This window comes from Somniosus microcephalus, chromosome 2 (genome assembly GCF_052327205.1).
Source record: "Somniosus microcephalus isolate GS21.2 chromosome 2, FLI_Smic_1.0, whole genome shotgun sequence".
NCBI classification, from domain to species: domain Eukaryota; kingdom Metazoa; phylum Chordata; class Chondrichthyes; order Squaliformes; family Somniosidae; genus Somniosus; species Somniosus microcephalus.
Window position 1 is genome coordinate 171,705,516 of NC_140988.1, and position 21,734 is coordinate 171,727,249.

Below are 21,734 nucleotides of genomic sequence, written 5' to 3' on the forward strand. Positions count from 1 at the left end.
AATGCTGGAAATACTCAGCAGGCCAGGCAGCATCTGCAGAGAGAGAAACAGAGTTAATGCTTCAGGTTGATGACTTTTCATCAGAACCGGAAAAAGTTAGAGATGTAGCAGATTTTAAGCAAGTACAACAGCAGGGAAAGGGGGGAAGGGAGGAAAGAACAAAAGGGAAGGTCTGTAATAGGATGGAAGGCAGGAGAGATTAAATGATGGTGCAAGGTGAAAGGAGATGGTAATGGAACAAGTGAAGAAACAAAAGATGGGTCTAGAGGAGGTGTCAATGAGAATATCCGAATCATTAGCAACAACTGTCATCCAAAAAAATGTGAGCAGTGGTTATGATCTGAAATTGTTGAACTCAATGTTGAGTCTGGAAGGATATAAAGTACCTCAATCTTTCTATTGTTCTGTTTTATTTCAGATTTCCAGCATCCTTTGCTATTTTGCTTTTGCTATAATAATAAACCGTCGATTATGGGGTTGTCCCAGTGTGCCCTGGAGCAGGTCCACTGCAAACTGTAGAACAACGGCAGAGGGAGCGAGATATTACTCTAAGGTTTCCAGGTCAGCAAAAAAACTGATTTTTTTCAAACTGTCACAGAAAGTTATGGTGAGACTATTGTCTACTTCTACAAAAAGGGTAAGTACTTTAACAAAATGTCTTCCACCTGACTTTCCTTCCACTTTTAACTTTCCAGATTTGCAAAAGGGAACAAAAATAGGGCAGCATTTGGATAAGATACGCACAAATTTTGGTTTTATTACATTTTCAATATACCTCCCAAAAAGCAGGTACATGTCACCAGCAAATTGTCTCAGTTCTGACTATAGAACAGCAATTCCTACTGTACTAATATATTTCCATGTCCCACACTAACCATTTTGAATGAGATTCATTAAGATTCCATTTCCCTCACTAAGCCTCTGAATGGGATTGATAATTAGTATGGAGAGTTATGTCTTGTGGCCTCACACCCATTAGGAACAAATTGAGACTTACTCTTTTAAAGGTTTTTATTTTGGCCATCTGACATAGAAGATTTGGTTCAATTAAGTCTGGACTGATTTGAACCTATTTAGCAGAGGTGAAAGATCAATGTTCCAAACCCACTGCAGCACTGTGCCCGCCAATAATCACAATCTTAATGTATACATCTTGAAGGTAGTCATCTAATATTCCCTCTATTATTCTTCCCTTTCCAGTCCTATCAGGTCATGCACCTCCTGAAGCCAAAGGGGCTCAGAGCTTCCAATTTCTGCTCCTCCTTTGTGAAGGAGTGCCTACTCACTCCACAGCAGTGCAGCTGAGATCAAGAGCTCAACGGAAGTGTAAAATTGAACCTGCACCTCTCATTCTGGGATATGGTGCAGTAGTACTCCAGGTTACATAACACATTAATCTTGAATGATGTATCTCCAGTTAATAATGTATACATATTCTATTCTTTTCAGAATGAGCTGTGAATAGTATAGCTGTGAATACAGCCACTAGTAAGCTGCACTTGCTCACAGCCAGTCACCCTTGGCAGACAACAATAAAATCTGCATCTCTTTCACACAGCATAAGTGCAAAGTTACAACCAAATTCCACTTAGCAACATCTGTTGTGAGATGAATAGAAAGCAAACGAGTTCTATGTTAATAGGTATAAAGTAACTATGAAGCTAAAAGCTGTGTCTCATTATCACTTTCTTGTAAACAAGCTTATTTGAAATACTACATGGTAGCTGGCTGAAAGCCCAGGTAGCTTTCTAGACAAGTCATTGCCATTCAATGTTGTAGTGTTTTGTCTCCGCACATTAACACTGAGGTGTCCTTATAATGCAATTCAAAAATAGAATTCCACTGTCTGCTTCAAAAGTGGTTCAATGGATAAAGCTGCTAACAACATGCTTATTCACGGTTCATAAGGAAACAAAAACTTGCTTGTGTTGAAATGCCAATTTTAGTTTTTTTTTTACAAACTCTCATTTGAATTTTATAGTCACACAGTAAAGTAATAGTAAATTAATAAAGCATTTTGGCTGTCAGCACTCTTCAAGAAACTACCTTTGCACAGTCGTCTGCAGTGAAAATCAATCCTTTACATATTGAGCATACAAGATGAAACTATATTTTTGATATTCTGTGCTCTTATCACCAGAGTAGGGAACTGTCTGACAATCTTTACAACCAGGTAAATCAAACTGAAGCTGCAGTGATTCTAAGTTACCAAAACGTACAAAAAGTTGAAATCCTCTTGTGACCAGAAGGTGGCATGAGATACTTTGCAACCTAATATTAGTCCACAAGTGTTCTGACAACTTTCAAACTCCTGTTTCTATGACAAAAAGCCAGCAAGAGAATTATCTGTGCAATTTCAGATATGCACTTAGGCATTCAAATTATAATTATATGTAATGTTCAACAAAACTGAATGACTGTGATTTAAATAAATATATATTAATATAATACCATGTACAATATAAATCATGCATCTTAAGACAATGGCTATTCCTCCCTCCATAATGCTAACTAACAATGAATTTACAATATGAAAAGTACACGGCTGCAATTATAAAAATCCACTACATTTTGCTGAGGTAGCATGGTATCTTTACTCTGGAAAATGGGGAGGGGGGTTATTTGAGAAAGTGAGGAACAACAACACTGGATAATGAAAGGTTTGCCTAATTTACCTCTAAACACAGCATAAAGGATGATATGGATTAGATTTAGGTGAATGGTTCATGAGAACATACAAACAGGGATATGAAAAGACCATTCATCCAGGATTTAAATCAGTTCATGTATTGGGAAGTTTGGGAATTAAAGCAAGTTGAGGTGGCACGGCCACACATCATATTAATGACTTTCCACAGACTGAGTAATTGGTCTCGGCCATGCCATCAGATGGTAATATCTAGGTCATATGGGGGAGGGAGAAACACCTGGTTCACACTCATGCAACTTCTAGTGGATAGTTGTGAAACAACAGTGGCAGAGCCATTTGATCCAGCTGTCTACCTGTCTTCTGAGATGGGAGTGGATAGTGTGATTCGCAGAGGAGGAAGGGCACAAAAAATAAGACATTTTTCATATTTCACAGGCCTACACAATTCATTACTGCTTGACTTAGGTTTATTAATATCAACTAATATTAATATTACTGAAGTCAATGGGAATGGGGGGGGGAAACTCTCCACTGGCTGAAGTCATACCTAACACAAAAGGAAGATGGTTGTGGTGGTTTGAGGTCAATTATTGCAGTCCCAGGACATCGCTGTAGGAGTTCCTCAGGACAGTGTCTCAGGCCCAACCATCTTCAGCTTCATCAATGATCTTCCCTCCATCATAAGGTCAGAAGTGGGGATGTTCACTGATGACTGCACAGTGTTCAGTGCCATTCTCAGTGCAACTCCTCAGAAAATGAAACAGTCCATGCCCGCATGCAACAAGACCTGGATGACATTGAGGCTTGGGCTGGTAAGTGTCAGGTAACATTCGCGCCACAGAAGTGCCAGGCAATGACTATCTCCAACAAGCGAGCATCTAACCACCACCCCTTGACATTCAACGGCATTACCATTGCCGAATTCCCCACCATCAATATCCTGGGGGTCACCATTGACCAGAAACTTAACTGGACCAGCCACATAAATTCTGTGGTAACAAGAACAGGTCAGAGGCTGGGTATTCTGCGGCAAGTGTCTCACCTCCCGACTCCCCAAAGCCTTTCCACCATCTACAAGGCACAAGTCAGGAATGCGATGGAATACTTTCCACTTGCCTGGATGAGTTCAGCTCCAACACTCAAGAAGCTCGACACCATTCAAGACAAAGCAGCCCGCTTGATTAGCACCCCATCCACCACCTTAAACATTCACTCCCTCCACCACCGGCGTACCGTGGCTGCAGTGTGTGCCATTTACAAGATGCACTGCAGCAACTCGCCAAGGCTTCTTCGGCAGCACCTCCCAAACCCGTGATCTCTACCAGCTAGAAGGACAAGGGCAGCAGGCGCAAGGGAACACCACCACCTCCAAGTTCCCCTCCAAGTCACACACCATCCTGACTTGGAAGTATATCGCCATTCCTTCATCGTCGCTGGGTCAAAATCCTAGAACTCCCTCCCTAACAGCACTGTGGGAGTACCTTCACCACACGGACTGCAGCGGTTCAAGTCGGCAGCTCACCACCACCTTCTCAAGGGCGACTAGGGATGGGCAATAAATGCTGGCCTTGCCAGTGACGTCCACATCCCATGAACGAATAAATTTTTTTAAAAATTACCAAGTTAGAAAGTGCTATAAATTCTTTGCAAAGGACAAAATAGTGAGTTGAAAGAATAGGATGAGGACTAAGGTTAGGCAGTCCTCAGGGCACAGCCTATGGTGATGCTGAGTTCAACTTCGAATATTCCTTATCTGTTCTAGTGTTGAGGTTTAAAAAAATACAGTAAAGAAAGAAACTTTGTCCCACATTACTTTTGGAATAATGTAGACTTAACACCAGTCATGCGTGTTTGTTATTTACTACAATATATAATGCTGAAGAATTCCTCAATCATTTGCAAATGATTTATTGGTAAACTTGAAAGCAGAAGTGACATCAGGGTTATTAATCGTTCTGTGTAGACACCATCACACATCAATGACACTGAATACACTGGCAGTCAGCATTTGCACTGACAGCTGTTCTGTGTAAAATATGACACCAAATTGAGTTTAGCCACCCCATCAAAACCGTATATCTTCACAATAAAACTGCTCGTGTCCATCATGTAGGCTGATTCTGCCGTCGATGTTATGACTGTCAGTTTCCTTCTTCCTCATTGATTAAGCATTTGTGTTTTCTTGCTTTCTAATTGCTTACTTTCTACTTTTATTATTCCCCAATCATATTATACAAAACAATTCTCCCCAATTTCAACTATTTCCACAATCACAAAATAATTACAGATAAGAAAGGCCATTCGGCCCAAGTTAGTTCATCTGTCCAGAAAGACCCTAAAGTTTCCCTGTTGTGGTATCCAAATGGTTCCAGTGTTTTGTCCCCCACTACTGTATCTGTAAGTCCATTCCATATGTTGATTACTCTTTGTGCAAAGTTGGTGATATCACTTCTATATATTTTTTTATTAGTCAGAATCTGTGCTACTCTTACAATTTACATTGAAGTCATTTTTGAAGTTAACGTTTCCAAACTATTTACTATCTTATATACCTCTCTAACACCTTCTTTCAAGGTTGAAAAGGCGAAGTTCCTCCAGTCTTTACTCATACACAGACCTCCAAAACTATGGATTCAGCCTGCTAGCTCTTTTGGGGACTGCTTCCAGTACCTCGATGTCTCTCGTTTCTCAATGACCAGAACTGGATACAGTGCTCAAGGTGCAGCGTAATCAGAGCACAATATGACTTCCTCTAACTTGTATTCTACTGTTTGGGCTACATAGTTTAAAATTTTATTGGATCTGTTGATTGCCGCTCTGCATTGGTTGGACATGAGTGTTTTTCTTCGATTTCATCTTTGTTTCAACACCTTTCACAAACTATGCATGTTACGCAACTTTTCTTCCTATGTGCAATACTTTACATTTGTCTACATTAAATTTAATCTCTAAGATACAGCCAACATAACAGTCCCTCAGTCAACCCATCATATGTGCCAACAAATAATTTTTTTAAAAGTGACCCAGAAAACAAAAGCACAAACTTACCCACTTATCTTCCTGTTACACAACTAAGCCTGATCAGATAAGATCCAACTTGAGCAACCCATACAAGAAAGGGCACAAGCAATTGAAGCCTGATTATTCCCTCTTTTGACTGCTAACAGTGTGTGCCCAGACTCCATGCCACCCCAAGTGCTCCCAAGCCCCACGCTCACCACCACCTCACCAGCCTGGGACTATCAGACTCTGCACTGGGAGCCTCAGGCCCAGCCTCATGCTTAGTAGCCTCTTGCTGCTTCCCACCCACTGAAACCACCAGTGTCCCAACTGTCAGACACTGGCCTGCGCATTCTCTCCTGGCCTCAGAACTAGCCCTTCTGGTGCTTTCATACTCACCGCATCTCCTCCGTTCCCCGAACCTGAACGTGGGCCCACCTCTGCTCCACTCCCTGAGCCCACCTCCGCTCCGCTCTCTCCTGGATAGTTTGTGTTTATAACATTGGGATCATTCATCTATTGGGTATTTATATAACAATTTATATTAGAATCATAATTTGTTGGATATTTAAATATATAATAATTTTATAATATTGATTTATTGGGTGTTTATATAATTTCATAATCTATTACTATTAATCTACTGGGTATTAGTATTACATGTTATAATATTGGATTCGCTCATTATTTTGATATTTGTATAAATAAATAGAAAGAGGATAAGCCTCCAGGGTCTCCATGATAAAGGAGTGGGAACTGAGATAATGCAATAGACATAAAAAGAATAAAAAGGAAAAGCAGTGGGAGAGACATACAGAGTGCCAGTCATAGAGAAGCGAGAGAGATATAAAAAGACGAAGATAGAGACATAAGAAGTCAGAAAGTGTATGTAAGGCATACAGAAGAGAAAACAAGGAAGAAGAGACTTGCACAAAAGGGACAGAGTGAAAAAAACAAGAGTTGTAAATAGCACAGTAGAGAGAGAGAGAGAAAGTATGTGAAGAGATATACGTAGATGAAAACAGAAAGAGTGGAAGTCAGACATAAAGAAAGTGATACAAAATGAATTAGAGAATGGGAGACAAGCAAAGAAACAGTTGTAAGTTAGTAACAGGGGCTTAAGGACCCCTAAATGTAAAAAGGAAAAAAGGCTTGCATTTATATCCGCCTTTCACGACCACCGGACGTCCCAAAGCGCTTTACAACCAATTAAGTACTTTTGAAGTGTAGTCACTATTGTAACGTAGGAATGTACACAGGGTTACTGCTGGAGTTTAACTGGCTTGAGCCGTGCAGCCTACAAGCACACATCACTGGTAGCCTTCCTCCTGCTTGTTCAGCCAGGACCACCCTACCTGTTCAGGCACTGGATTGTAGGATTAATTGGAACGGAGTAGGAAGAATATCAGGCCCCAGTAAGAGGTACGTCTCCAGCAGTGCCTTGGAGCAGAGTCAGATTACTGAGTCTGTAACAGAGAGTTGACTTGGTTTTGAACTTCCATCGCCAGATGTGTTATTTTGGAACAAGTTCAATCCCAAAGGGGGACAGCCACCAGTTGACTGTTAAACAACTGATATGCTTGAGGGTCGACTGAGGAAGAGAGTACTTGAAGACCAGGACCTCAAACCCGGCACTAAGCTCATGGTCTACAGAGCAGCAGTGATACCTGCTCTGCTGTATGCCTCAGAGACATGGACCATATACAGCAGGCACCTCAAAGCACTGGAGAGGTACCACCAACGCTGCCTCCGCAAGATCCTGCAAATCCATTGGCAGGATAGGCGAACCAACATCAGTGTTCTTGCTCAGGCCAACATCCCCAGCATCGAAGCTTTGACCACGCTCGATCAGCTCCGATGGACGGGTCACATTGTCCGCATGCCCGATACGAGACTCCCAAAACAAGCGCTCTACTCGGAGCTCCGGCACGGCAAGAGTTCTGACGAAAGGTCTTCGACCTGAAACGTTAACTATGTTTCTCTCTCCACGGATGCTGCCTGGCCTGCTGAGTTTTTCCAGCGTTTTCTGTTGTTATTTCAGATTTCCAGCATCCGCAGTATTTTGCTATTGTGATATGCTTGAGGGTTTGTATCCTAACTACAAGGACAGCAGGTACCAGAAGCTCCTCACAAGTAACATGGTGAGCAGTACAACTCACCATAAAATGTCTGAGTGTATTGCTACCAGACTCCCGACCACAGCATGGACACACCATTCCCCAGTGAATAGTGGTTTCACCATTTGGACACCCAAAGCTTCAACAGCATACGCTTGCTGGTCTACAACTGAACCCTGGGAATATGAGTGTGTATTCATAGACCCAGCTTCTTGGTAACGTCCTCCAGCAGCTCTCTGTATGAGCCAGCTGATAAACAGCATTTTACTCTGCTTCCTCCAGGATGTAACAGCAGAGGTACAAGCATGCACAAAGAGTTGGGTGGGGAACATGAGAGACAATACCAGGATTTGGATCAAGGAAAAGGAGGGGTCATAACCCATGGCAAAAGTAATTGTGCCAATGACCCCCCTTCCCCCATGTCAACAGCAGAAGCCTAAGGCTGAATGATAACCTGTGACTTCCTTCCAATAAACACATTTTACACACAATGTTATGGTACAGTGAATAATTTACATATATTGTGCTATTCTTTTCATTTGCATTATAGAAATGAGAGCCTGACCAAAAGAATACAACAACAGGTGGTCTGCTGAGTGCTAATGGTGCTGATTGTGATTAGGGGTGGGGGGGATTAAAAGGGTTGGAGTTGTAAGAGTTACTGAGGCCTTACTTCTGAATCCTTGATGATTTCTTTTAAATGGCTTTAAAAATACTGGTCAGATCTTACAATCTTGCTGCCTTGCCAATTTCTATTGATTCTGGTGAAATACAAGATTTTATTCCGATGCTTTTGTGTGACAGAGGTAGAGTTATATTTGTGACAGTTAAGTCCAATGCTAAGTTGACGTAATGTGATGATATAACAATGTGACATTGATACAGTCTCACCAAACTATTGTGATTGACAGAGATAATATTGTTTGCTGCAGTAAATGACCAAATAGCTCATTATCTAATAATAAATTATATATTGTTACTTCCCTTTATACAGATAGCAGGTGTAGAGGTAATGTCCTCGATATTAATAGGGAGGCGGGAGGGTATGGGTGAGACAGAAAATGGCCAAAGAACCCGGCAAGGCAGGGGACGCAGAGGTCCTGCTGATTGTAACGGTAGGACCTCTAACATTTTGTAGCTCCATCTTTTGCCCAGCAGCTGATCAACTGGACAGGCTGGCCGGCGGCCGGGAGGGAACAACAGCGCTGGGAGGGAACACCAACGGCAGCTGGGGATCCTTGGGGACGGTCCCCGGCAATCGTGAGGGGAGGGGGGTCAGGTCAGAAATCAGGGCTGGGAGGTCAGCAATCAGGAGGAGGGGAGAGGTCTGCGATCAGGAGGGCTGGCAGAGGGGAGGGGGTGGGGGAGGCGGGCGATCGGGGTTGGGGGAGGCTGGCGATCAGAGCTTGGGGGGGGAGGCTGGCGATCAGGGATTGGGGGGAGGCTGGCGATTGGGGCTGGGTGAGGCTTCCTCCTGGCCCACAAGGTGTGCTGACGCGCTGGCTGATGCGTTTCCTACATTATAACAGTGACTACACTTCAAAAATACTAATCATTATATGATCATGACACATTAATGTCAATGATAACATTGCAAAATTATAATTCTGCTTGCTACCTCCAAAGTGACATAGAAGGAAAACTGTAAAAACTTGAATTTTTGGCTACTGTCGATCCCCATTAACAAAAAACTAAGTTAAACAACCACCTCCTGGGTGCTTAGGAAGAGTTCTTCAATCCCAACAGTTTTATAAACAGTTTTATAAACATGTCAGAGGGTTCTTCAGTTCCCTCAGCAACGCCGGGTACTCCAGCTAGTTGCCTATAAAGCGCTTTGGGACGTCTGGTGGTCGTGAAAGGTGCTATATAAATGCAAGTCTTTCTTTCTTTTCGAAACAGCCATTTACCTTGAGGAGCCAGTAGCTCCGGACTCCGTTTCAGTGCCAGTTTTCCCAATCCCTGGGAAACCCGTGCAGCAACAGTAAATTTCAAATCGGTCTCCCAATTGAAAGTGGGAGTTCGATTTAACTATCTTACTTAAGTGTCCCACCTCCCCACGACGAAACACTCAGATGTCCTGATATTCGCCACCGTAAAAATGACAGCAGGCATGCATGCACCAGGTTGGGGGTCACGTTCCATGCATTTCATTTTTTAACCCCCACCTGACCTTCTCCAGCACATTTTCAAGGGGAGGGGGGTGGGGACGGGGAGGTTAATGTCGAGGCCAATGTGTCTTTAAACAGGCTGCAACAGAAAAGATTTTCATTGGTGTTTTCCAGTACATGGGTGACTTTCGTGTGATCTAAATTATTTGACATGAGCAACATGGCTTCAAGCACTATATTAACTACACAATGTCAAGAAGGGCATGGCCCTGATATGTTGTTTGTTATCTCTTCACAGGGCATGAGTACTCAAGGGAAAATATGTTATAAATTAGTACCATTATTATTGAATTTAGTAATTTTGTGTTTGCAATTCATGTCTACTGGATTGCAAGAACTCATTTTACTTCTGACTCATGCCGAGCTATGATAGATGATTATGCCCTGGTTGGAGTATTGTCTTGAGATCTATAAAGTACTACGTAGGCAACCACAAGCATTAGGACACATTTGGATATTCTAGAAATTTGGATTATTCAAATTAGAATGCTCAAAATAAATAAAGTTAGATTGTTACTCACAATGGAACAATTGTTAAGGAAAGAAATACAGCTGAATCACCATGCACAGATACCTCAACAGATCACCACTGATTGAAGCAACATGCAGTTACCCCAACAGCTCACCACCGACTGATACACCATGCACACATACTCCAGCAGCACACATACTCCAGCAGACATTATGATGTCACGAGCAGTTACCCCACTGGATCACAATTTGCTCGGGCACCAGTGATTTACTAGGGTTTCTATTCATAGTGTCAGATTATGAATGCTGCTTGTTCACTGGGTAGAAATCTTCAATCATTTGCAGCCCAGCTTTTACCATACTTCTAAATTTTGTGATTGCCTTATTTTAAAATAGAACTGATCTCCACACCTTTACTTGTAGTTATAAGGAGAGCAAAAGATTCACAATGCTGTATTATGAATGACTCTATAAATCTGTTGGGCCACTACAAAGGCTGGAATTTTCCTAACCTGTGGACAATTCCTTGCAAACAGAAGAGATTTTCGGCAGTATTTCTGCTTCCAGCTCAGTTACATTCTGCTGCACTACGCCAGCTATCTGAAACCACCAAAAGTACTACTTTCAGAAAAACGTCCTCGGCAATCTCGTCATACAAGCATGGGCAATGACAAGTTCATCTCCCTCCAAAGGAGATACTTTCTAACTACTTAGCTACTTTTTCCAACTGTTTAAAGGATTCATTGACTACCATTAGGGCAACAACCAGTTCCAAGTAGTTTATCTTTATATTAATTTTTGGGATGTGGGCGTCGCTGGCACCCCTAGCTGTCCGGGAGAAGGTGGTGGTGGACCTATTTCTTGAACTGCTGCAGTCTATGTAGTGCTCCAACAATGCTGTAAGGTAGGGAGTTCCAGGATTTTGACAAAGTGACAATGAAGGAACGGCGATATATGTCCAATTCAGGATGGTGTGACTTGGAGGGGAACTTGAAGTTGATGGTGTTCCAATACATTTGCTGCCCTTGATCTTTTTGGTGGTGGAGCTCACAGATTTGAGTCTCTGCTGAAGAAACTTTGCCTAATTGCTACAGTGCATCCTGCAGATAGAACAGACTGCCATCACAGTACACCGGTGGTGGAGGGGGTGGATGTTTAAGCTAGTGGATGGGGTGCCAATGAAGCAGACTGATTTGTCCTGGATGGTGTTGAGCTTTTCAAATTCTGTTGCAGCTAGGCCCATCTGTTAAGGATCAACTGTTAGCCAACCTCCTTCCTGCTATGGTTCACAATGACACCCATCGAGTAAGCATGAGACACTTGATGGTGGAGTATACGGAACAGACTTTATTCATATGCAGCACAGGTGATCAATCTAACTGTATACATCGAGTAGCTTTTCGGTTTCTGTATCTTTCGTGCCCTCCAAATAACTGTTGAAAAGCGTGCTCTTAGTTTGCCGACATTAAAGGGACATGTCACATTTAAGACCTCATGATGTTTCTGTTCTTGTATCCTTTGGAAAACTGTCTAATTACATAAACAGTCGTTGTTTACTTCAAAGATACTTCTCTCAAACAAGACTTCCTGACTTAACTGTTCTCGAATACTTTGAGGAGTAGTTTTATTAACTGCTTATCTTCCTAAACATCCTCCCTATTCTACAATTAATGGACCCCTCTGCCTACGTTTATTACACTAACCACTAAGGTTATACTTTACTCACTTATGGTTGATGTACCAATCACTTATTTCCTTGCTCAATCATTTCTCATAGAAGCTAAGCCATACATTCTTCTGTGGCACCCTGAAGCGATCTTGTTTATCTTGGAAAGCCTGTTGCTCCAAGATACAAGGAAGCCCGATTATTAACCCTCAACTCTCCAAGATTTCCAACACCATCCAGGCAAGCGGAAAGTATTCCATCACACCACTGATTTGTGCATTGTAGGTGGTGGAGAGGCTTTGGGGAGTCAGGAGGTGAGCCAATTACCGCAGAATACCCAGCCTCTGACCTGTTCTATTAGCCACAGCACTTGTGTTTGGTCAAGTGGAGTTTCTGGTCATCCCAGGATGTTGATGGTGGGAGACTTGGTGATGGTAAAGCCATTGAAAGTCATACAGGGGTGGGTAGGCTCTCTCTCGCTGGAGATGGTCATAGCCTTGAACTTGTGTGACATGAATGTTACTTAACACCAATGTTCCCTGTAATTTTTTGGGGCCCTGCGCGGCCCCTATAAGAGGCTGTGCGGGTCATTCAAAATACGGTTTTTACATTGAAAAGCCGGCAAGCTGGCTGCGCAGGTTCCCTGGAGCGCTGCGCGGCTGCTGAAAGGAAACATTGCTTACCACTTATCAGCCCAAGCCTGGAAATTATCCAGGTCTTGCTGCTTGCGGGCATGGACTGTTTCATTATCTGAGGAATTGTGAATGGAGCTGAACATAATGCAATCATCAGCGAATAGCCCCACTTCTGACCTTATGATGGAGGCAAGATCAATGATGAAGCAGCTTAAGATAGTTGGATCTAGGACTCTGCCCTAAAGAACCACTGTAGCGATGTCCTGGGGCTGAGATGATTGGCCTCCAACAACCACAAACATCTTCCTTTCTGCTAGGTATGACTGATCCCCACTGACTTCAGTTTTACCAAAGTATCACTATTGGTTGAATGCTGCCTTGATGTCGAGGGCAGTCATTCTCACCTCACCTCTGGAATTCAGCTCTTTTGTCCATGTTGGACCAAGGCTGTAATTAGGTCAGGAGCCAAGAGGTCCTAGTGGAACCCAAACTGAGCATCGGCGAGCAGGTTATTGGTGAGTAGGTGCTGCTTGGTAGCACAGTTGACTACTCCTTCCATCACTTTGCTGATGATTGTTAGTAGGCTAACCGGGTAGTAAGTTGGTGGCTTGGATTTGTCCTACTTTTTGTGGACAGACCATACCTGAGCAATTAGCATACAGTAACAACTTTGGCTCCACCAATGGACTGCTGGATTTCCCGCCCGAATTTTCCACATTGTCGGGTAGATGCCAGTGTTGTAGCTATACTGGAACTAGCTAGGGGCGCAGCTAGTTCTGGAGCACAGGTCTTCAGCACTACAGGCAAGATACTGTTGGGGCCCATAGCCTTTGCCGTGTTCAGTGCACTCAGCCGTTTCTTGATATCACATGGAGTGAATCTAATTAGCTAAAGACTGGTATTTGTAATGGTGGGGTCCTCAGGAGAAGGTCGACAAGCATCATCCACTTGACACGTCTGGCTGAAGATGGTTGCAAATGCTTCAGCCTTGTCTTTTGCATTCACGTGCTGGGTTCCGCCATCACTGAGAATGGGGATGTTCATGGAACCTCTTCCTCCCATTAGTTGCTTAATTGTCCACCACCATTCACGACTGGATGTGGCAGACCTTTGACCTGCTCCATTGGTGATGGGATCGCTTAGCTCTGATTAATCTCGATGATATATATATTTTTAAAATCTGAATGCAGCTCCACAGATAAAGTGGGAGAACATCTCAATGTTGTAGACGAAGTAATGAGCTGAATTGGGGAATAACTTCATCCCAATTGTTTTTCCTTTCCATTTTTCTCCCTTCCCCTTCAGAAGACAAGTTTCACTTTTCCTAGCTGTCTTTCAGTACTTTGCTAAGGTCATTCTTCATGTATGAGTCTAGACAATGTGTATTTTGGCAGGATATTCAACCGTGGTGGGCATCACCTTGTCCAATCTTGTTCAATAGCCACACTTAGGTCACTTCCAGGAACAGTCAAAAATATGAATTTGGAAGTCGAAAAAAAAGATTAAAATGGTCATACTGAGTCCTGAAGCAGGTCCTGGATGATGGAACCAGGTGAAAGGGCTGAATGGTCTTTTCTCATTTCTACATCTTATTTCTAATGGCTGTCGTGGCAAAAAATTAGGAAGATCAGATGCTACTTTAGATTAAAAAATAATTCTGTCTTATCAGGTATGGAATGGATTTTAAGCTTTTCATTTTTATAGAATACAAAATGATTAGGCTGAACATATAGAGGTATTCATGTAATTAACTGGTAATTGGCTAATAACCATTCTATGTACTTAAGTTGTAATGTCCGAGTATAAATAATACACGGACTGCAGGAGAACAATAAAACAGGTATTTACTGAACAGAGGGTACTCTTTTATTTGGACCCAAAAAAAAACCAATTCGACTGTAAATAAACAAAAGTTCAACTAAAGCTTAACAAATCAAATTAAAATTTGGTTTTCCGTGTTGATGATGCACTCCAGTCCCCGCGGCGCCCACCGGTCGCGGAAATACTCAAGCGCACCGGCGGACTCCGCGTGCTCCATCTCCAGGGCCGCCCGGGTGCGAGCATGGCCGCGGAAGAGATGCAGGCAATCCGGCTGGACGACCCCCTCGACCGCCCGCTGCCTGGACCAATTGATGGCTCTTTTAGCCAGGCCCAGGAGCAGGCCCACAAGGAGGTCCTCCAACCTGTCCGCTCCCCTCCGCACCGGGTGACCGTAGATCAAGAGCGTGGGACTGAAGTGCAACCAAAAATCGAGGAGCAGCCCCTTCAAGTAGTGAAAGAGGGGCTGCAACCTCTCACAATCCATATAAACGTGAAACACGGACTCCTCCAGGCCGCAAAAAATGCAGGCGGCCTGGGAGTCCGTGAACCTACTTAAAACCTTATTGCACGGGACCGCTCCATGCAACACCCTCCAGGCCAAGTCCCCGATGGAACAAGGGAGGACTCCCGCATAGAGAGCCCTCCATTGGGGACCTCCGCTACCGCCGGTCGGCAAAACGCCACGCCAAGGCGTGTCCGGACGGTAGACGAAGATGGCAAAGTGGAGAGTGTGCAGGAGCAGCCCGTACAGGAAACCCCTCCGCGCGGAATGAAAAGGCACGGAGGGTATTTCCTCGAGACGGCTCAAGTTGTGAGGCGCCGGTTCCCGAGGGGAGTTTCGGGGCCGGGCGCCGATGAGGAATTCCGTCCGAACGGGGGTAAGCTCGGACGGGATCGCCCCACGTGCTTGAGCCGCCTCGATACACCTAGTGGAGTCGGGGCCCAGTGCCGCTTTTACCGATTCGATGGTTTCGACCGCGAGCTGGACGTTGGCCCAGGACAGGCGCCGCGCCAGCTCCTCCGGCGCCATCCAGCCCGCTCCTCCGCCATCGAGCAGGTCCCCGACTCTGGTCACCTTGCCAGCCACAGCCCTACCCTCCGCCAGCCGCCCGAACCCGTGTTCGTGGAGGTGCGGATTCCTGAGCAGCGGCTCCCGAAGGAGAGCCGCCGCTCCTGACGGGGGAGAGCTCCGCCTGGAAGCGACATAGTTCCAAACCCATAGTAGTTCCTGGTAGAAGACAGGCAGCTCCCGCAGGCCGGCACGCCTGCTGCCCACTTTCGCAAACAGGAGCTGCGTGTCGTAATTGAGGCCATGCAGCTGGCGGAAGAAAAACGTCGCCAGCGCACACCATCTCGGAGGATTCTCGACGTACAGGTATCTCTGCAGCGTCTGAAGACGGAAAGTCGCAGCCTGGGTGCGAAGGCACACCAGCGCCTGACCGCCCTCCCTAAGCGGGAGACACAGAACCGCGGCAGAGACCCAGTGCTTCCTTTTGTCCCAGAAGAAGTCGATGAGCTTCTTCTGAATCTTGGCGACAAACGCAGGGGGAGGGATCAAAGTGACCAACCGGTACCACAACATGGCGGCCACCAGCTGGTTTATGACCAGCGCTCGACCCCTGTAGGACAACACTCGGAGCAGTCCTGTCCAGCGTCCTAGGCGAGCGGTGACTTTGGCCTCCAGCTCTTGCCAGTTCGCCGGCCAAGCGTCCTCGGCAGGGCTAAGGTAGACTCCCAAATAGAGGAGGTGCGTGGTGCTCCAGGCGAAAGGCCTGAACTCCTCCGGCAGGGAGTCCACCCGCCACTGACCCACCAGGAGTCCGGAACATTTCTCCCAGTTGATCTTGGCGGAGGATGCGTCCGAGTAAATCTGCTAGCATTCCCGCATCCTCCGCAAGTCAGCGGGATCCGTGACCGTGAGGAGCACGTCATCGGCGTAAGCCGAGAGGACCACCTCCACGCCCGGCCCTTGCAGAGCCAGTCCCGTCAACCTCTTCCGCAAGAGGCGCAGGAAAGGCTCCACGCAAATGGCATATAACTGACCGGACATGGGGCATCCCTGACGCACCCCCCTCCCGAAGCGAAGGGGCGCCGTCAAGGACCCGTTAACTTTAATCAGACACTCCGCGGCAGCGTACAGAAGTCGGATCCGGGCGACGAAATGCGTCCCGAACCCGAATGCGCGCAGAGTCCCGAAGAGATACTCGTGATCCACCCTGTCGAACGCCTTCTCCTGATCCAGGGAAAGGAAGGCGACCGACAGACCAGCCCTCTGGGAGTGGTGGACCAGGTCCCGGACCAGGTGGATGTTATCGTGGATGGTCCGGCCCGGGACCGTGTAGGACTGGTCGGGGTGGATCATGTGGGCCAGCACGGTGCCAAGGTGAGCAGACATGGCCCTGGCAAAGATTTTATAGTCCGTGCTGAGGAGGGAGACCGGGCGCCAGTTCTTAAGGAGGCGGAGATCGCCCTTCTTAGGCAGCAGGACAATGACCGCCCTGCGCCAAGAGAGGGGCATCTCCCCGGTCGCCAAACTTTCCCCCAGGACCCGCGCGTAGTCGCCCCCCAAGACGTCCCAGAACGCCCTGTGGAACTCCACGGTCAGCCCGTCCAGCCCCGGGGACTTTCCCCTAGAGAGCTGGCGGAGGGCGCCGGTCAGCTCCGCCAGACTTAGCGGAGCGTCCAATTTTTCGGCGCCCTCCGGGCCAACCTTCGTCAGGTCCTCCCACAAAACTCTGCGTGCATCCTCGCTGGACGGATCCGGAGAGAACAGAGCCCCGTAATAGGCGCGGGTCTCCGCGCTGATTCCCTCCGGATCCGAGACCAGAGATCCGTCGTCGGCCAGCAGCCCCAAGAGCTGCTTACGGACCCCCCGTCTTTTTTCCAGCGAGTAGAAGAAGGGGGAGCCACGGTCCAGGTCCCGCAGGAGCTGGATCCGCGACCTCACGTACGCGCCTCGGGACCCGACGAGCTGCAGGTCCTTCAGCGCGCCCTTCTTCTCTTCGTACACCTTCCGCAGGGCCGGGTCCTCGACGACCTGACCGAGACGGGACTCCAGGTCGAGCACCTCCTTCTCCAACCGCCCGACCCGGGCCTCCCGCCTCTTGGTCGACCTCTTCGCGTACTCCTGACAGAAGAGACGGATGTGAGCCTTGCCCACATCCCACCATAGCCTCAAGGAGGGGAAGCCCCCCTGCTTCCTTCTCCAGTCGGCCCAGAATCGACGAAACGAATCCCGGAACCGTGCGTCCTCCAGCAGCAGGTTGTTAAAATGCCAGTACACGGACCCCCCCCGCGCGCGCAGCGGAGCGAGCTCCGCCCACACCAGGTGGTGGTCCGTGCACGGCACCGGCCGCATGGAAGCTGCCGGAACGCAGGAGACGAACGCCCGGGAAATGTAGAGGCGGTCGATTCTGGACCTTCCTCCCCCAGACCTCACGCTAGTGAAGGCGCTGGAGTCGGGGTGGAGATTTCGCCAGACGTCCACCAAGTCGAAGGACCCAACCAGGTCCCTCAACTTCTCCATCGCCGCCGGGCTTCGCGGGGGACCCGAACGGTCCCTCGCCTCGAGGGTGCAGTTAAAATCCCCCCCGAGGATGACGCACTCGCCCACGTCGATGGAGCCCAAGAGAGCGGACACTTCTTCGAAGAAGCGCACTTGCTGCGCACTGGTCTGAGGGGCGTACACGTTCACTAGATGGAGCGGCACGCCCCCCAGGCGAACAGTGACATGGAGCAAGCGGCCCGGCACGTGCTCCTTGACCCCCAAGATCTCCGGCTGAAAATGCGGGGCCAGCAAGATAGCCACCCCGCTGGAATTGTTGGAGAGGTGACTCATGCTGACCCCTCCTTGCCACTCCAGGAGCCACGTGGCTTCGTCTCCCGGAACGGTGTGGGTTTCTTGCAGGAGGCACACCGCATACTTCCCGTCCCGAAGGACCGAGAAGTTATTGAATCTGCGGCGCGCCTCCCTGCTGCCGTTGATGTTGAGGCTGGCTATGGTTATCTTCATGTCAGAAGCATAGTGCAACCTCTACCTACACCTAACGGGGCGAGGAAGCGCAGCCGCTGGTCCGCCGCCACTTCCTCAGCAGCCCAGTGAGAAACGTTGTGAGCCGACGCAGCTCGAGCGGGTTCACACCCTCGTCCGCGCCCAAGATCTTAACGGCGGCGCGGACGGAATCGATGAGCAGCGCCAGCTCCAACCACCTGTCGAGGGCCAGCCGGACCTTATTGCGCTGACCCAGGCACGTGGCCATAAAATCCCGGAGTTCCCTTACGGAAATGAGGGGAGACTCGGCAAGGGGCACGAGGTCATCCATCGCCACGTCGGCGCTGGAGTCCGAATCGTCCTCCGTGCCCATCACCGAGTCCCCATCCTCCTCCAGGGGGTCGTCACCAGCGGCCGACCCGTCCGCCGCGCAGTGCGAAGTGAACGACTCGGCCGCGCCAGCCAGCCCCGCCTCCGCCCGGATCCCACCCCCAGGATCGGCGGCAGAGGATTTCTCCCTGGGCTCCTCTAGGGGTGCCGGGCCAGAAGACGGCGGCGGTTCAGAGCTCCCCTCCGCCTCAGACGCCGGAACGACCGGAGAAACCGGGGAGAGAACAATTTCCAGCTCCTCCAGTACGTCCGGCATCAGAGACGCAGCCAGAGGGCCATCCTCCTCCCCGCCACCAACCTCCGACCCAGCGGACGGGGGGTTTTGAATTAAAAGCTCTACCAGGACGAGCATCCCCTGGGAGACGTCTGGGTCGCATTGGGCGAGCTCATTATCCTCGAGCTCGCCCGACCCAGCCCGCCCGACCCGGCGAGGGGTAACGACACCGATAAAAGGTCAACTTCAATTACTGCCGCGGGTTGTTCCGCAACCCCCCCCACGGGCAGGGTCTCATCCCCATCCCCGGGAGGCACGTGCTGGACAGACACATCTGCCTCAGCCTCCCGAGGGACAGGCGACCCCTGCCGATCGCTGGTGATGACGACAGCGCTGGGGGGGCGGGGGGGCGCAGTACCCGCGGCGGGCGACGACTCCCCCTGCTCGGAGGGACCTTCCTCCTCCCGGTCCTCCTCCTCATCCAGGGGGTCGCGCCTTCTTTTTAGCATGGAGGGAGCGAGGGAGACCTCCATGTCTGCAAAGGCCTCCTCCTCGACTCCCTCCGGCGGAGCAGGTTTGTCGGGTTCCTCGGGCCCGAGCCCGGCCGCAGGTATTGGCATTACCGCTGCGGCGGTTGCGGCCACAGGCTCGGGCACGGGGCCCCTCCCGCTCACATCTGCCCTGATCAACTCCGCGAGGAGCGCGGGTGTAAGGGGCTCAAGGGGCAAGGGCTCACCATCCACGGGGGGACCTGCACTAAGGTGCTTCTTTTTTCCCCGCGCCTTCTTTCCGGCCGGACACGCTCCCTCCCCCCCGCCGGAGGCCTTGGTGGCATCGGCCCCCGACGTCAACCGCGCATCAGACGTACTTGACGCGCGGGCAGATCCGGGGGGGAAGGGCGGCGGCGCCAGCCTCGGCCGCACGAGATGATCCGGCGGCCTTGGAGGCAGGGCAGTTCCTCCTGATGTGCCCCACCTCCCTGCAGGCATGGCACCTCACACCGTCCGACGTCCAAAAGGCGCGGTAGGCGGTCCCCTCGTGGAGGACGACGAACGCCCCTTCAGTGTCCTCCTCCCGCGCCAGCTGGATAAACAGCTGGCGCCGGAAGGAGAAGACGTGGCGAAGGCTGGCCTCCCGGAAGCCGAGCGGGATGGGCGTGATCCCCGACCTCACCTCCCCAAGTTGTCGCAAATGGGGAAGGAGGAGCTCACCAGGAACATAGGGCGGGACGTTGGAAATAATGATCCTCTGCGCGGCGGCCTCGAGAGGATCCACCGGCAGGAAGGTCCCGCCCACGGTGAGCCCCTTGGCGACAGCCAGGGACACCGCCCGCTCCGACCCCAGGAAGAACACAGCCTTCCCATACATTTTCGAGGCCGCGACGATGGCTGAGGGGCCGACAACCCCAGCCATGGCCTTGACGCAGGCCTCGATGGTCATAGTGGGGTGAGTGTAGCTCTTCACCCCAAGCTTTTTTGTTATTAATCGAAAAGGTGACGGGGCAGCAGGAACAGCGGGAGCAGCTGTGGCTGTGGCTACCACCCTCGCATAGGTCCCGGCTGGCCCCGCCACCGGCGAAGATGCAGTCGCCATTCTGGGGTGCTTTTTTTAAGGGCTACACTCACCCCAAGTCACAGGCCTGAAGGTGTTAATGGCCTCGGTGTATATATATATTTTTTTGTCCTCTATTGAGCAGAGGGAGCTGATTAAAATGAGGACACACCTCTCTCCTTATTGATTTAAATTGGGAGAGGAGCCCTCGCCCCTCTGCTCAATTGGCAATTAATAAAATAGATGAAACTAAGGTGCCTTAGAAAGACAGGCAGAGAGAGACAAAGAGAGAGAGAGAGGTGGGGGGGTGGGAAGGAGGGAGGCCGCAAAGGGCAGTGTTGCCACTCAGGATGGTGGGTGGGTGTAGGCAGGGTTGCACTCTCCGATGGAAAAAGTCTTTGGTGATGGTGGTCTTCTGGCAGGGGGAGAAGACGTCTTCACCTGGAAAAGCTGGAGAAGCCCAGGCTTAGTCCTGCAACAGGTCTTAACGATGTAATTAAATTAAATTAAGGACTTCACCTTGGGCAGCTCCAAGCTCTCCCAGGGCAGGCAATAGAAGGGATGCTAATTAGTGGTGTGTGTGGCCTAGCTTTTAACAAGAGCACACACACACACTGCACCCCTTGATGATCCGGCCTTGCTTCTTCTTTTCTCCCCCAACCTAAAATACAAAGTCTTGGGAGAGTGCCCCAAATAACACCCACCTGTAGATGTTCCGGATGAAGTTTTCTTCCCTCCTTTCAAGCAGTTGGTTTCTCTCCCCTCTCTCCCTCTCCTGAAGTGGAGGCAGTGATAGAAAGGCCTCTCCCCTGGTTGATGTTGATGTAGGCCTCCTTTCTCCTTCTCCTCCTCTGTCCTCTCTCTCCAGGCACCTCAGTTGATGTAATGATGGTGGAGTTGGTGGTGGTGGTCCAACGTTCTCCTCCTCTTCCTGGTCAGGGGACCACCACTTTAATCCACTCTCCAAAGTCTGGCTGCTCCCTCTGCTCGTGCTTGCAGCTGAACAGAGGGTAACTTAAGGCTGAAATACAGAAGCCTGCTATGGCTTTATATACAGGGG

At 48.9% G+C, this 21,734-nt stretch overlaps 1 protein-coding gene across 13 annotated transcripts in view; it reads right to left on the reverse strand.

Annotated features, from left to right (window-relative positions):
• LOC147123103 (LIM domain-binding protein 2) overlaps window positions 1–21,734 on the reverse strand; it is a 547,106-nt gene that overhangs the window by 59,427 nt on the left and 465,945 nt on the right. For 8 of the 13 annotated variants that reach the window (XM_085966645.1, XM_085966624.1, XM_085966638.1 and 5 more), the window contains one exon: window positions 6,050–6,166. The exons of the other annotated variants lie outside the window; for them this stretch is intronic. In XM_085966645.1, the coding sequence (XP_085822771.1) occupies window positions 6,050–6,166 (117 nt within the window). The remainder of the gene's footprint in view (window positions 1–6,049; window positions 6,167–21,734) is intronic. 13 annotated transcript variants of the gene reach the window in all.